General features: G+C 39.8%; 1 protein-coding gene across 2 annotated transcripts in view; it reads right to left on the reverse strand.

Moving 5' to 3' along the window:
• Positions 1-18,006, reverse strand: part of LOC124788350 (condensin complex subunit 2) — a 193,444-nt gene that overhangs the window by 138,546 nt on the left and 36,892 nt on the right. The window contains exons 1-2 of one of the 2 annotated variants that reach the window (XM_047255612.1): positions 6,121-6,251; positions 4,162-4,254 (exon numbers count right to left, since the gene is read on the reverse strand). In XM_047255612.1, coding sequence (XP_047111568.1) covers positions 4,162-4,209 — 48 coding nt within the window. In that variant the 5' untranslated portion in view covers positions 4,210-4,254; positions 6,121-6,251. Of the gene's footprint in view, positions 1-4,161; positions 4,255-6,120; positions 6,252-18,006 lie in introns of those variants that run through there. The other variant, XM_047255611.1, reaches the window with a different exon arrangement.

The raw sequence follows: 18,006 nt of genomic DNA on the forward strand, positions 1-18,006 counted from the left end.
AACAACAACAACAACAAACAGATACATTGATACATAATAAATAGATAGATAGACAGACAGCATCTACAGGAAAATTAGATAGATTCTTGAAGATAAGAGAAGCAACTGTATGAATGTCAAGAGCTCATGTTGCAAACCAATACTAAGCAAAGGGGGGAAAGTTAAAAGGGAAGGAATATATAGATGGTCTTTAAAGAGGAAACAAACTTTAGGACAATATTGCACAAAGAAAAGAAGAAATAGTATGTGAAAAGGAGATAGGAGATAAGGTACTGCAAGAAGAATCTGACAGAGCACTAAAAGACCTGAGTGGAAAAAAAGTCCCTGGAATAAATGACATTCCCTCAGAATTACTGAGATCCTTGCAAGAGCCAAACATTTATTTATTTTTATTTACTCGACAAGTTCCATAGGACCAAATTGAGGAGCAAATCTCCAAGGTCATGGAACGTGTCAGTACATGAAATTACAACATAACGTAATAACAGATAAAAATCAATGTTCATGAACCTTAAAAAAGTCAGTTTAAGTAAATGCTATCAGCAATACAATAAAAATCAGCTTAATTTTTCAAGGAACTCCTCGACAGAACAGAAGGAGTGACCCATGAGGGAACACTTCAGTTTTGATTTGGAAGCACGTGGATTACTGCTAAGATTCGAGTGGCAGCTTACTGAAAATGGATGCAGTAGTATACTGCACACCTTTTTGCACAAGAATTAAGGAAGTCCGATCCAAATGCAGGTTTGATTTCTGCCGAGTATTAACCGAGTGAAAGCTGCTTATTCTTGTGAATAAACTAACATTGGTAACAAGAAATGACAATAAGGAATACACGTTTTCAGAGGCTAATGTCAAAAATACCCAGACTCGTGAACAGAGGTCGACAAGAGGTTCGTGAACTAACACCACTTATTGGCTGAACTGCTCGTTACTGAGCCAAAAATATCCTTTCAGAATGAGAAAAGTTACCCCAAAATATAATACCATACAACAATAGTGAATGAAAATAAGCAAAGTAGACTAATTTTGGTGTCGAACAATCACTCACTTCTGATACCGTTCGAATAGTAAAAATGGCAGTATTAATTCTTTGACAAAACTATTTCACCTGGAGTACAAGATATTCTCCTAGATACAACTTGGTAAATATATAGCCTGCAAATTAAGAACTCTAGTTGGCAAAACCGACTCTTCTGTGAAGAAATCCACCTGATTTATGGAAAGTGTAAAAGGAGGAACAATTTTACCCACAGACATACAGTCAGTTTTGACATAAAGTCACTATTTACAAACTTGTCAGTAGATGAAACTGTTCACATCAAGACCATGTCCCACAAGATATATGTGAGCTAGCTGATTTATGTTTGTCTTAAACATACTAAAAATAGCAAGCAAAATACTACGAGCATATGGATGGCTTAACTGCCATTTCTCCTCTATCCCTGTTAACAGCAGACATATCCCTGCTGGCCTTTGAAGCAACAGCACATTGCTCACCTACTTCACACCCATGTTGCTTGGTCAGATACATGGACGACATGTTCATTACATAGATGGAGCTACACAGTTTTCATGAGTACTTGAACAAAATGCATGAGAAAATCCACTTCACACCCAAATTACAGAAGAATGGTGTGATTCAATTCCTAAGTGTGGAAGTATATAGGATGGTACACTAAGGCACATAGTATGTCGGAAGCAAACACATACAGACAGACACTAAGGCACACAGTATGTCGGAAGCAAACACATACAGACAGGTATTTACACATTTTCTGACAATTTACACGCAATGCTTAAGCGATGCTCTAAAGGCTGCAAAAAACCTTCTTGGTCAATGATTAAAACCCAAGATAGATCTGCACATCCTTGATAATGGATAAAAGAATGCAAGACAGACAGGAATTGACCGACTGCAGCCAGCACCATGGTTATGCAAAGTGTGTCACTGACTGTGGGGTAGCACCCACACAATCCAGGATGTGCTGGGATATGCCAAGGACTAGATAGATACTCTCCACACTGCAGATGTGTAAAGGTGGACTGTGAGTGTGGAGAAGTTACATAGCCGAAACCAGCAGGTCAGGGGCAATGCACATACGAAAGCACAAGCACTGCATTTAACTTGGGCAGCACAACAAACCTGCAGTGGCCAAACGCCAGAACGACTGTGGCAAGAAAATAAAATTCAACTAAATCAACAGGCTTGCCAAACAGCAAGGGATGGCAAAACACAAGATCAGAGAGACCATTGAAAAATTAAAACTTCCTAAGAACATGAATAAAGAGGATAGCCTTAGGCTTGCACCATCTTGGCTCAGCCCAACTGGCTACACTAATAACACGAGATGGGAGCAGTACCAGCAAGCAGCTACTGCCACACAGTCTATGTCCAGCATCACCTAAACAAAATTCAGAAACCCATTTGCCCATGACTACCAGTCATGGTACACCCTGTAAGAGACAATACTCAGCAGCAGATCCTCACTCCCTCGACCACAGGAAATCAGTTACAATAAAGTTTATTCCTCCTTCCATTACAAGACTTCAATAATGCCATAATGTCATGCTCAGTAGAGCATTTATGACCAAATATAACAGGCCCTCAACAACAAAATAGACCAGCAGACTCATCAGAATGTGGCCATGGTCAAAATGTTGGCCTTATCAGTGACACAGTACTATCCCCAGAAAACTTTAAGGTCAAGAATGTAATACTAATAGGTGTGAACGCAGGTGAACTATCAGTTTAGTGGTTCCAAAACATTGACAAAAATTATTTACAGAAGAATGGAAAAACTGGCAGAAGCCAGCCTCAGAGAAGATCAATTTGGGTTCCAAAGAAATGTAGGAACACATGAGGCAATAATGACACTATGTTTAATCTTAGAAGGTAAGTTGACAAAAATATAATCTATGTTTCTAGCATTTGTTGGTTTAGAAACAGCTTGTTTACGACCTGTACAGAAACTAGACTGCAATTATAAGAGCCGAAAGATATGAAAGGGAAACATAGTTGAGAAGAGATTGAGACAGGACTGTAGCATAACCCCACATTATTCAACTTGCACATTGAGCAAGCAGTAAAGGAAACTAGGGCAACATTTGGAAAGGAAATTGAGAGTTCAGGGAGAACAAATAACAAAATTGAGGTTCCTTGATGACATAGTAATTCTGTCAAGAGACAGGAAGGACTTAGAAGAGCAGTGTAACGGAATGGCTAGTGTCTTGAAAAGAGATTATAAGATGAACATGAACAAAACTAGAGCAAGGTTAAATGAGTATAGTTGAATTAAATCAAGTGATTCTGAGAAACAAGGTTAGGAAATGAATCTGTAAAAGTAGTGGTTGAAATAGAGAGAACATAAAATGAAGACAGGCAGAAGTAAGAAAAGCATCTCTGAAAAAGAAGAATCTGTTGACGCCAAATATAAACTTAAGTATTAGGAAGCCTTTTTTGAAGGTATTTGTCTGGAGTTGAGCCTGGTATAAGAGTGAAACATGGATGATAAACAGTTCGCAAAAGAGGGAATAAAATCTTTTGAAATTTGGTGCTACATAAGAATGCTGAAGATTAGACAGGCAATCAAATATCGAATGCGGACGCGTCGAATAAAACTGTGGAAAAGAGAAATTTATGACACCACGTGACTAAAAGAAGGGATCAGTTGATGTTGCACATCCTGAGGCAACAGAGAATATTCAATTTCGTAACTGAGGGAGGTCTGGAGGGTCAAAATTGCAATGGGATGCCCAGGTATGAATACAGTAAGCAGTGTTACAGGGCTGTCGGTTGCAGTGGTTATTGAGATGAAGAGGCTTGCACAGGACAGACTAGTGAGGAGACACGCATCAAATCAGTCTTCAGATTGAAGGCCGCCGCCACCACCACCACCACCACCACCACCACCACCACCAACAACAACAACAACAACAACAAAAATATAGTTTCACTTCATAGCATTACCATTCTGCAAATTCTTTTAAACACAGCTATCTTATTTAATGCTTGAAGGAGCAATTAACTGCACTGAGATATAAACTTAAAAAAGAAAATAGAGACTACTGAACATCTTTCTAATACAAATCAATCTCCAAAATTAACGTTTATTAAAACATCAAATTATTTTGTTTAAGGCATGGCACACTTAAATATACCTGGAAGTTTTCCATCCTTGCATCTTTCTTCTTGAGCATAGATGACATGAAGTCAATAAGCTGCAGATGAAATGCATTCTTCTGGTTTATTTTCTGTTGAAATAAAAATCATTACTTTACTTTTCATTTTACTATGTTCCACACATAAGGAAAGCACGACACTAATGAACATAAAATGCAGTTGTGGATACACTTGTTTTATGAGACTAACCAGCTATGGGCAAAGCAAATGAACACACAATGATTATTGTTATCTCAAGACTGAAAACTGAAGATATAGTACACAAGTAAAAGTATTTCATGTAGCAAAAACTAGTGTTCACTAATGATGCCAGCGTACTACTCAATGGTTGAAACTCAACCACAGCACACACAGCAGAGACAATGGCTGAACAAGCCTACAATTTGTTCACAGAAAGTCTTAATCTCACAGGAACTCTTATTAAACAATTCTGCACAAGCAAAAATGATCTCCTAGTATTAGAAATAGACATTAATACCAATACATCAAATGTTATAATTATTATGCCTTGCCGATCCCTACTGAAAATTTTGAGAAGTTCTTAGAAAAATTTGAAAGACTCTTATGTCACTTGCCTAGCACAGGAAGCAAATAAAATTTTGTGATCTCAATATTAATTTGTTGAAGGCATCTGAACAAAACATGATATTAAAATTTTATGTATCACTTACAGTCTAACTTCGGTTGCAATTCTTGCCACCAGAATTAAAGGAGAAGGAAGGAACGTTAGAGTTTAACATCCAGTCGACATTGAGGCCATTAAAGAGGGAGCAAAAGCTCTGAATATACCAAAAATGGGGAAGGAAATCTCCCATGCCCATCCAACCATCCTCGCATCTGTCTGGAGTGATTTAGGCAAACCACAGAAAACCAAAATCTGGATGGTCATATTCAGATTTGAACCGCTATCCTACCGAATGTGAGTCCACTATACCATCTCACTTGGTCCCACCACAACTGTGCAGATTTTAGAACCCTAACAGTTTTTCTTAATTACTTGTTAATTAGGAAACCAAGTAGAACAGTGAATGAACTCATAACAGACACTTTCAGAAGTAACCTGTGAAACATAATCTAGAATAAGGCCTGTAAGGCAAAGAATGTAAATAATAAATTTAACGCGTTTGTAAATAAATTTCTCTCAGACTTGAACTCCTGAGAGAGAAATGTGAAATATGGCACCAGTGGTGTATCAAAGAAATCTTGGCTAACCAAATATATTCAAGTATCACATAACAGAGTGACAGAACTATACTAAATGGTGAGGATAAGCACAGGTATGCATCTGCTTTCATATTATAGACTCTATTATTCTTTATTGAGAAGAATTGAAAAGCTTGCATTTTATGTAAGAGAAAATTAATTCTGAAAATAAAATCAAAACACTATGGCTTGTATTAAGGTGGTAAGTGGGATAGTCTATCAAGGAACAAGATGGTATAGTAATTAAATATAATGACTAAATGGTCCACAACACCAGACCTACTACTGCAAGCTCCTTTAACAATCACTTTCTAATGGTAACTGAGGAACTGGTGCAAAATATAAAGCATTGAATTGTATGTGACAATCAGTATCACAAGCATTTAATCAATAACAACGATCACGCCAACTTACTCCAGGGGAATCAGGATTGTAATTACCTTTCTTAAATGCTAAACATTTCACACAGTTCATAATATTTCAGGTACAAAGTATCTTTGCAGACAGACTAAAGTGCACCATTGTTAGATGCCTCTTTGAGATATTTTGTAAGACAGACATCAATAACAATGAAACTATTTCACTACTGACTTTCTTCTCCAAAACTTTGGAAAAGAAATTCTTCCAATCCATCTGTGGCATGAATCAGCAAACCAGTGTTTAATAGTATTAGTTGAAAACAGTCTTGGTTGCAATTTTAGTTTTTTTATTTATTTATCAACTACACGTTTCACCTTATTTAGGCATCTTCAAGCTGATCTTAGTTTGGTATTTCTTAGGACAATCCTTTAGGCAGTTTAGCTAAAGGGCATCATTGAGTACATCAGGCCAATATCGTCTTCGTTAACCTCAGTAAATACTTTCCAGATGGACATGAGTGACTCCAAGACCTGCATAACACGTACACATTCACAGGAGCAAATAATAGAATAGGATGGGGCTTAAGTAGTTAGCATAACTTTGGAAAAGGTAATGTGTTAAAGAAAGACTAAGCATATTTGCAAATATAAGATGCTTAAACAGTCATAATTTGGATTTCAGAAGAGTTGTCTTCACTGAACATGCTTCTAAAATTTCATTGAGTGTATTAAAATACCTGAATGACAAGATTTCACTAACTGGGATTTTTGTATTGGTATTTGACTGTGCAAACAAATTCTTTTGGAGAAACATTACTTTTGGGATATACTAAGTGGTTCACTTCATATACAACTAATAGGAAACAAAAATTCATGTTAGCTCATGTTGCTCTCATGTGGATCTTATTCTGATTGGAAACAAATTTCTACTGGTATTCCATAGGGTTCAATTCTGGGACCACTCCAGTTCTTGCTATGTATAAATCTTTGATGATGATGCACACTTCATAATCAAGACTAACACAGCTGCAACAACAAAAAATGAAATCTTCGTTAAGTATTACTGACTGATTCTCAGCAAAAGGTCTATCACTTAACTTAGAAAAAACACAGTTCATTTCAATTCTGTACAAGAAGAGCTTTATCATCATCAGTAGCAATACAGCATGGGGTAAAGGAAACACAAAAAATGACTGTTCTAAGCTCCTGTGGATACTGATCATAACTTTAATTGGAAATCACACATCACAGATCTCAATTGACAATCCTTTATTACAGGGCTTCTCAAATGCTCGAATTCAGCAATATCTGTCCTACACATAATTGCTAATTTTGGTGTCTAAAGCATTAGAAAAAAAATAGCTTTCTTTCAGTCATTTAAGTAATGTGGAATCACTTTCTGGAGCAATTCCAAACAGATAATTTTTATTTTGGAACTGTCTAATTACAATTTTAGTGCCATCTGCATTGTACTTTTATTCTTCGCAAGGCATGTTCAGTTGCCTGTAAGATGTAGATACTTTCGTTTACACCATTTAGCTTACATTCAGAACATTGTATGTATAGGTTATAAACAATTCTGCCACTTTTTGCTTTTCATGATGCAGTTAAAATTTTTAAGCTATACTTACAGATTTCATGGATGTTCGTCTACATGTTGTGTCTTTGTTCCTTTGTTATCACTGTTGCTCTTATAACTGCCATTTGAAATTTTGTTTTAGACTCAACAGCACTAAGAACTAAATATTCAGTTTTGAGTTTTGATGCATAGTTTGGTTAATGTTGCCAAATACTGAATGTTACCGGCAACTGTCTAATGTATTTTGTGATCTGTGTGTGTGTGTGTGTATGTGTGTGTGTGTGTGTGTGTGACAGAGAGAGAGAGAGAGAGAGAGAGAGAGAGAGAGAGAGAGAGAGAGAGAGAGAGAGAATATATGTATTTGTGTTAATATAGGTTGCAAGTACAAGTGAAATAATTTTTATATTATTTTTTCTTTAGTAGGTTCACTAGAGAGTTTGTATTGACATATGTTTGCTGGATTATGATGTTTGTTCTCAACAATGGCTTTATGGACACTGCAGTTTCCCTGTATCTGTGTCAGGTATTTGTCATGGTTGTTTATTCTGATTATTTTTACGTCTCCTTATATGTTTGTAGGATAGTGATTGTGATTTTTTTTAAGTGCACTTCAAATATGGAATGGTTTCTTCCCAGCATCCAACACCTAATGTGTACTTTGAACTGGGTTTTAAAATTCCTCCACGTCACACCTATGTATACTGCATCACAATTGTGACATCCACATTTGCATATTCCCGATCCCTGGACTTTGTTGATCTTGATTGTTGGGTGGCTTACGTTTGATTGGAGGGTTTATACAGTTTTATATGCTATTTGGAAGCCCTGTTCCTTTACGATATTTGTCACTGTGTGTTGTATGCAGAGCACTTAAAACACTACAACCACCATCTTACAAACATGGAACACCACATGAAAATCATAATAAACAGCCACAAGAAACTTATACAAATGCAAGAAGAAAACTACCACATCCATACAGCCATTGTTGAGGACAGACATGTGATAAACGAACAAACACACATCAATACAGACACTCTGTACACTCAATAGTTGGCAATAACATTCCATAATTAGCGATGCCATTCATTTGGCAACAACTACCAAAACAAATCAATAAAATGAAGTGTTCAGTTCCTAGTGCTGTGAAATCTGAAAACAATATTTGTAATGGCAGTTATAAGAAGCAGGACAGCAACAACTAAGGAACAAAGACACAACATGTAGATTAACATCCATGAAATCTCTAACTAGAACTTTTAATTATTACTGCATGATAGAAAAGCAAAATGAGCCAGAACTGTTTATAACCTCTACCTACTACATCCTAAATGTAAAGTAATTAGTGTAAACAGAAATATTTACGTAGTCCAAGCCACTGAAGATGCCTAGCAAAGAATAAAGGTAAAACACATATGGTGCAAAAATAGTGTTTCATTCAGTTGCACGAGGCGTGATTTTTAAGTAAGGCCTGTTTTGATGCAGGCACTAGTAGTTTGCGTGCATACCACGAGCGTGCGTGTCGTGTACCAGCATGCCTTGGGAACAACTGTGCTCAGTTTCAGCTCTGTAGCTAACCTGTACGGTTCTGTTCTGTGCTTTCAAACTGTTTAAGTCTATCAACTCGCCCGCCGCATGTGAGGTTCTCTCAGTGATATGGTTTTTGTCAGCAAGGAACCTGTCTGCAGCAGAAATTCATCGACCAATTTGCAAAGTGTACAGTGATACTGTTATGAGTGAAAGCAAAGTGGGTAAGTGGGTACGAGAATTCAAAGATGTTCATGACAACGTCCATGATGAGGACCACTCCGGTCGCCCTGCTTTGATTACAGACGATTTGATGGCTTCAATTGAAGCGAGTATTCATGAGAGCAGGTGCTTGAAAATAACAGGTCTCTCAAAAGAATTTCCTGAAGTGCCTAAATCAGTGCTTTACAACATTGTTTCTGAACACCTAACGTTTGGGAAACTGTGCTCCCGTTGGGTCCCAAAACTCCTAACAGAGGATCACAAAAACCAAAGATTTTAGTGTGTGATGAAGTTCTTGACTCGTTATCATGAAGAAGGTGACGGTTTCTTGAGTCAGATCATAACTGGAAACGAGACATGGGTTTCGCATATCATGCCCAAATCAAAGCAACAGAGCATGGAATGGAGACACACACACTCTCCTGTAAAGATGAAGGCCAAACAGACTCTGGCCCAGTGCAAAATCATGGTGTCAGTGTTTTGGGATAGGCATAGTGTTTTGCTGGTCGACTTCATGCAACAAGGAACCACTATCAACGCCGAAGCATACTGCCAAACCCTGAGAAAGCTACACAGAGTGATTCAAAACAAAAGACACAGCAAGCTGACAAAGGGAATTGTCCTTCTCTATGACAATGCAAGACCTCACGCTGCAGGTCAGACCAGTCATTTATTGGACAGTTTTGGCTGGGAAGTTTTAGACTATCCACCCTATAGTCCTGATCTAGCGTCGAGCGATTACCATCTGTTACTCCAACTCAAACAACACCTCAGTGGCAATCGTTACAATGATGACGATGACGTGAAAACAGCAGTGAACTCTTGGTTATCGGAGCAGGCGGCAAATGTTTATGAAGAGGGTATTTTAAAATTGGTTGAGAGGTATGACACGTGTTTGAACAAACTTGGCAATTATGTCAAAAAATAGAGTGAAGTATGTACTTTCTGAAAATAAATTCACTTTTTTGAAATAACCTTTCATTGTGTACTTATGTTCAAATGGACCTTATTTAAAAAAAAAAAAGGCCTCATAATTAAGTGGTCCAAAATAAAAATTATCAGCATTCCGTAATCTAATGTGCAATTGAGGATGACAGAACTACAAAAATTGAAAATAGATACAAAGTATTCACTACACATAACAGGCTGTGAGTCTAATATCCGATGTCCATCCTCAACTTCACAGATAACTATTTTAAAAAATTAGGCATGCTAACAGCTTCATTAAACATCTATTTATGAAGCTTGTGGCGAAGAATAAGGCACAGTGTGAGAATCAATCTAATTTATATTCAGCTAATATTTTCTGTTAAAAATGAAGTATGGTAGCGAACAACCTCCAACATGATAAAGCCAAAAACCAACAGGTGATTGCTGGGCAAATAAATGTGTTGCAAGAAAGAAATTACAAAGGTTATAGTTTCACATTTCACTAACATAATTACAAATTAGGCAGTAGTGCAATTAATCCACACTGTGGTCTTGTTGTAGGAACCAGCAAAGCATTCACCTCAAGTAATTTAGGAAAATCACACAAAACTATATTAGAGTTGATAAGCAAACCACTGCCACATCAATTACACATTTAAAGCTGGTCCATACACTATTGTGTAATCTCGTTTAAGCAGGATGTGGCAAAGTGGATCGCGGCAGCTTGCTGGGAAAGTCAGCTGCTTACAATACATAATGAAGTATTATTAAATGTGTTCGCCAGAAAACTAGAATATGTTAAATTGGTTCACAAAATATAATTTCATAATGAATTTCTGTCACTATGATCAGTGGTCCATTGCTTCATGACTACACCAATTACTTCATCAAATGAATCAGCTGGCTTTACCTCAGAGCCATTCCTATGCCTGTGTGGCCCTCATCTACTTCTATGCCTTACTTCATCGACTCAATCCATCTAATTTTGCACTGTTCAGCTCTGACTGCGACATCTGACAGTTTCATAACTCAAAAGTATTTTCTAGTTTTAATGCCTGTTGCAACATATAGTTTGTCTTAACATCAAGATCTGCTTTTACTAAAAATTTACAAGTACCTTAAGTTTATCAACAACATTCGAAAGCCTTTCAGCATTTGCAGTACAAAGTACCTTACTTTTCAGATTCCATTTCTGTTTTATCTTTCAGAGGTGGAGGAGGACTCATTTGCTCTACCTGGTAAAACACAACTAATAATTTTGTTAGCCTGGTCATGATTTTAATTTATAATGTCCAGATCACACTCTCTCCCAGAGAATTGAAATACATAGGGATGTTGGTATTGAAGGATATGCATAAGAGAATAATAATGAAAAGCTACATATCTTAATTGACTACTCTTTACGAACAGTTCAAAGATTGGCAGTATCTCATGACAGCAGGGGGATGCAGCAAAAACTAGGTAACATCACATGAACAAACTGCCAACATTATCTCTGGCTTGCATCACACAAGTTATACTGTCTGTTTCACTACTAAAAGGCAGCAAGCTGTTCGATCTTTTCTCCTTTCATTCAATATGATAATCAATTTCAATAGAGGATAATGAGGAGGCAGGATCTAAAAATAATAGATTTGAAGAGTAAATATGATGGCAGTGACCCTTCTTGTGTTAATTGGAATTTTTACATTTAACTTGGTGTGGGACTGTTCTTCACTTTTCTGAGAGAATTCGGGTATCACACACACACACACACACACACACACACACACACACACACACACACACACACACACAACCGACTCAGGACAGGCGATGTGGGGTTTGGCAGAAAAATGGGGCTTGGAATGTAGCAGGGACACTGACATTCATGAGAATGGAGTCTGGTCAGGCTGCAGGTAGGCAGAAGTGTGTTGGCCAGGTGAATGTTGCTTTGTCAGGCAGTCCCCCAGAAGACAGCAGCTTTTATTTAGTTTTACAGCACATTCCCACTCTGGCTGGGCAAGCAGAGCTGTCGGGTGAGAGAAACACTTATATCAGAAGAAGGCAGGCAGTCTACCATATTTGAATAGTGCCTTCAGCAGATAAGAATCTCCAGCTTTCCAAAAAACATGAAGAGGCCACAGAATTAGAGCTAGCCACAGACACAGTTCTTAACTTTCTCAGGTCCTGGAAAGTGATGCTAACTGCTGGATGACAACCAATACTAATTAATAAAGATATTTGTAACATAAGGAGACCAGATCACATAGGGTAAGTTTTTTTGAGAAGAGATGAGGTTATGGAAGTCACTGGAGTTTTTATGTGAGACACACTCTTGGCAGGATCTCTGCAGAAAAAGCATTGCTCCATTTGCAGAGAGAGGGTTTGTAAAATCATTGGTGGTCAGATTGTCTTGGCGAGAAGAAAAGAGCAGGCTGCTCATTTCTGATAGATAAGAGAAGACTTCAATGGGAATCTTGTTGCTGACACATCTCTGCAGGCAGCAGTTGCCACTGTAGTGGCCGTTTTGGCACCCAATGTTCCTGTCTCCAGAAGCCCAATCGTAGCATCGCACTTCAAAGAGCCAGAGATGGACCCAACATCTGTTGATCTTTCACTTGTAATTTACAGTGAACAGTAATAGCATTACCAATATGTTCGGAAAAGCCCTGATCAGAATTCATTTTGAGCACTGCAATTATTTGGAGCTCTTGGTACATATTATACTTTAACTTCATTTAGTGCCAGATAGCCATATGCATCTCCATATTTGGGTTTCGAATAAATTTATATACTTATTCATATTGCGTTTTTGTTAACAACTTATGTTAGTTGGTTGGCTGGGCGTGGGGGAGGGGGGGTCAAACAAACAGTGAGGTCATCGGTCCCGTGACCTAGGATGGTAGAAATCAAGGGAGGAATGACACAAAGAGCACAGTCCAGTTAAGGGGAAGGGACAATGGGCACACAAAGAGGGAAAAGGGATGTCAGGGCAGTAGAAAGATGAAAGAACAGGAGTGGGGTGGGTGAAAATGACGATAGCAGGGGCACCTCAGAAACGCTACGCATGGTGGGGCACCAACACCACTACTGACTCACCCCGACACCCACACCACACAATTATCACAATACAATGGGGACAACACCAGGGGAAGAAGACATAAGAAAATGGAAAACAAAACTGAACAACACACCACTCAAAACAGTGAGAAAAGGTGGGGAGAACCTGGCTGGTGTGGAGGCAAGGTCAAGGTCTCCATAACCAATGTCTACGCTGACTGAGGGACTCAAATTCCAGAGGAACTTAAGCCTGAGAGGACAATTCACGTTCGTGAAGAAAACCAAGGACAAACATAACCATGCACAGGTCATCCACTAAAAGCTGTGATAAGGAAGGTGGGAAGGCATATTTACTGCGAAGGACCAAAAGGTGGGGACAGTCCAGTAAAATATGAATCACCATGAGGGGAGTCCCACAACTGCAAAGGAAGACAGCTCATTGCAGGATTAAAAACCATGCATCAACCTAGTATGGCAAATATGAAGATGGCAGAGGATGGTAGATTCCTGTCAGGAGAGGCAGAGGGAAGAATAACATGTGGTGGGAGTTTCCTGGATTGCACAAAGTTTATTAGGCAGGGGGGCAGCCTCCCAAAAGTCAGCCCAAGATTGAGCAAAAAGGAATTGATGTTAAGCCATAAATCTGGCCCTGGAGGGGACACAATAACTGATCAGAGATCATCCATCCTGAAAGCTGCTCTGGTAAGGAGACAGAAGGTCCAAGATTCAAGGAACCACATGAGCCAACAAGCCACCACCCATTCTAGTAACTCACACGAGACATTGGTCAGGCTGACTAGCTGGTAACTATCAAGGGATGAGACATCCTTGCCAGAGTTAAGGGCAGGAACCACAATATTGTCTCTTCATTGAGAGGGAAAAATACTTTGCAGCCAAATACGGTTAAAAACCTGGACGAGATATTGTCATTGTGGAGGATTGAGGTGCTGAAGCGATTTGTTATGGATGGAATCAGGGCCAGGAGCTGAATCATGGGAACGGGAGAGGACCAGAAGCAGCTCCCATTCAGTGAAAAGTTCATTGTAGAATTCTGCCTGACAAGGGGAGGGAGGGAGGTGTTGCTGAAGGTGGGCAGTTAGGGCAGCAGATGTAGGTGGCCAGTCAGGAGGGAGATAGAGATTGCAAACCATGACCACAGATTTCAAGTGGATCCGGACACCAACTGCTTCCAATGTGGTACGAAGTCGGATCCATGTAGTAACAATACATGTATGAACCAATGGAAGCCACAAAGGACCAACCCAGTTCCAACAGAGAGCAAGAAACACATGAAGGGTCAATGAGGGAACATCAGTAAAATGAGATTCCTGGAGAACAACACAAGATGCCGAGTAAAAGGCAATAAGGGATTGTAACTCTGGGAGGTGATGGCAGTATCCATCACAGTTCCATTGAATAAGCACAGAGTGGGTATCCAAACAGGTAGTGAATAGGCTGGAGCCCATCATGCCACTGGGTCATCATCCAGCACCAACAAGAATCAGCTGACATCAATAAACAAGAACAAGACTCAGGTTGTAAGGGAGGAGATGACACCTCTGGGGCTATCAGTGGTGGGGGGTGGAGGGGGACCTTGTCCAGGGACTTCTTCTTCTTCTTCTTCACAGGCTGAGGAGGTCAGGGCATGGAGGGAGAGCGGCCTTCGGTAAGATCCAGAACTGAAAGAGAGCAGACAACCTTGGGGCGCACAGACTGTGTCCCATGGCTAAATTGTGGGAACAAGACTCTGGCCTAACAGATGCCAATGGGAGCGGCCCCAGGAGGGAGTCCTATCACTGGCAGGTAACGAAGAAGAGGAACACCCCTTCGGCCAGGAGGGGGAGCGGCACCCGGAAGGGAGAGTGTAGGAACCACTGTGAAGGGGGAGAGGAGAGGGGTACAGGACTGGGGTAAGGAAGAAGGCGGAGGAGGAAAGAACATAAGAGAGGCAAAAGAAGAAGTCATCAACACAGGATGAAGTCAGACATATTTCTTATGAGCCTCAGTGTAAGCTAAATGATCAAGGGACTTATAATCTTGTATCTACTTTTCTTTCTTATTAGCCAGCCAATCTGGTGAATGTGGAGAGTGACAGTCACGAGAATGCGAGGGCTCCCCTTATGGAGTGGGTCCACTGTACACTGGGATGACATGTGCCTGAAATGCGAGCACCAAAAGCACCTCTTGGGTGGCAGGACGTACGGCTTCACATCACACTGATAACATATAAGCTTGAGAGTATCTTCATCGAAAGCCAGAATAAAGGCAGCAGTATCAGTGCAATTGCCCTTATGACTTTTCTGCACAAGGCAAACAAAATGAACGCCCCATCGTTCTTCATCAGTTTGAAGGATGAGGTTCCTACGAGAAATGATCCCCTGAATGATATTCAAAGACTCGTGAGGTGTAATGGACACCATGACATCCCCAAGATGATCACAAGCATGAACAGCTGCAGATGGGCAGTAGAAGTTTTAATCAAAAGTGAACCTAACCACATCCTGCCGAGACACTTTACTTTGCCAAACAAGTCTTCGATATTTTCCACAAAAAATAACAGCTTTGTGACAATGAATGTTTCCCTGTCCACCCCAGTACAGAAATGTTTCACCCCAATCTGGTGAGTCTGACCCTCCTCCCAGGGAGTAGACAGGGAAAGGATGCAGGGTCATAAGAAGCAGTATTCAATGATCTGTTGCCAGCCGAAGAAATGGCTGTAGAAGAACTGTCTGATTTTTGGAGCTTGATACAGTTCATACACAAATCATTCACCTTGATACCACCCACTCCAATCAGGGGCTCTGCACAACAGCACCACCCAGCCACAGCAAGGGCTGTCTGGCTTAGTGGCTGATGCCAGGAGTTCCGATGCTCAGAAATGACAAGCAACCACTTCTAGGCATACATGGGCAGGCAAAAGCTAAGGTATCAGAAGTGTGATGCCTGTATTGTCATAGAGCTCAATAAGATGGGCACATAACAGCCTCATCACACAGACTGGCTACAAGTGCTGGTGATCTAGTGGGTTGGAGGGGGGCTATAGCTGGGAAGGAAGAGAGGAAGGAAGGGGAGAGAGGAATCCACCTTACAGCTCCTAGGGAGGGAGTTCTTCCCCAAATGGTTCACACTACAGAGAGAAAATTTAGAAGTGAAGGTCAAACCCCTAAGGGGGACGAAAAATGCAAAAGATGAAAAAGATAGGCAAGACGAACCAAACTGCAAGGAATACAGGAAACCTGGTGGATAGCCAGGTTGGCATAAGTAAGAACATTGACACCGGGGAAGGAGCAAGGACAGGGAGGGAGGGGCACGGGGAAGAAATGCAGCCTGCAAAGGAAGAATGGGCTGCAATACATCAGGGCCCCATGAGCACCACGCACAGGCTTGTGAAAGAACTGTGTACCCCCCAAAGGGTGTTAACGCCTTAAATATTTACATTTTAATATTAGGCAGTTCCCCCCTTTAGAAACCCCAGCTAGGGCCTTAAAATTTCATTGTGTTTATTAACCCATTCGCCTACAGTAATGTAGCTTGGTCTTAAGGGAGTGTGCCTGCCCATAATTAATTTCATTATTCAGATTTTGACATTCAACACACATGGGGTTTTGCACCATGTCTCCTCCTATGAATAAAATACAGTGGAACCTTGCATAGCAAGCATAATTTGTTTCAGAACCTTACTCATAGCGCAAAACACTTGTTAAGAAAAACAATTTATCCCACATAAATTAACGTAAAATACAATGACGTGTTCCATGTAGAAAAAGTACTTACAGTTTTATCTTATTCATGTCATTTATTCAAAGAAAATTATACATACAGGATTATATATTTTATTATTCACGATACGTAACTAATTGTTTTTTTACTAGGAAGTTATCTATAGTCATTTTTTTCTGCTGATGGTTCAACACTTGGTGAAAATGTGAACAGCATTATCATCAAATAAATTTGTAGCACATGTAGGCACTTCTTTATTGAGATGATGATTTTCACTGTATGATGCAACTAATTCCCAAGCTTTCAGCATTTCTCTTATTGGGCCAGAAGATTGCTGCTTTGCTGTTACCACCTCTTCTGCCTCCTCCTCCTCCTCCTCCTCCTCCTCCTCTGGAGAACTCTGCACAACTTCCTGCTGTGAAACACACTGCAACTGCATAAGTTGGTCATTTCTTGGCTGTGATCTACCACAATCTCATTATTATCCACTTCTAGTCGCATGCACTTAGCCAAAGACAATCTCGTTGATTACAGGCTCGACAAGTACTGACACAAATTCCTGAGAGTCACATTTGACAACACACTCCGGCCAAAGCTGCTTCCACAAAGAAGTGAGAGTTATCTTGGTATCCTCTTCCTATGCCTTCTCGATCATCTTGATGCAGGCAATGGTATTGATGTATTTCCAAAACTCTCACAGTGAAATTGATAGCTTCAGTCAACTCAAAGCAATGGTCGAAGAGTGCTTTATTGTAGAGCTTCTTAATGTCAGAAATATCTGCTGGTCCATATGCTATAATAACAGAGAGGTGCTGGAATGCAGAAATTGGATCTTGATGAACTGAAATTCTTTGAAGAGGTTGTCTTTTAGGCCTGGACAATGGGCAGGGGCATTGCCCATAACAGGCAAGACGTGGAGTGACAAATTCACCTCAAGCAATTTTTTTTTTTTCACTGAAGGACCAAACAGTTCATTGATCCAATCATAAAAAAGATCACATCACCCAAGCCTTACCGCTGGATCTCCATATCACATTTAGCCTGCTCTTCTAAACTTTACACTTCTTGAAGGCTTTTGGAGTTTCTGAATAGTAAACAAGCAGTGGTTAAATTTTCAAATCATCATTTGCATTGGCACACAATAGCAGTGTGAGAGGCTCTCTCATTGGCTTGTGATTGAGCAATGCATTCTCCTCTGGTGTTAAAAATGTACGCTTCAGCATCTTTTTCCAGAAAAGACC

The sequence above is a fragment of the Schistocerca piceifrons genome, chromosome 3 (assembly GCF_021461385.2).
Source record: "Schistocerca piceifrons isolate TAMUIC-IGC-003096 chromosome 3, iqSchPice1.1, whole genome shotgun sequence".
NCBI classification, from domain to species: Eukaryota; Metazoa; Arthropoda; class Insecta; order Orthoptera; family Acrididae; genus Schistocerca; species Schistocerca piceifrons.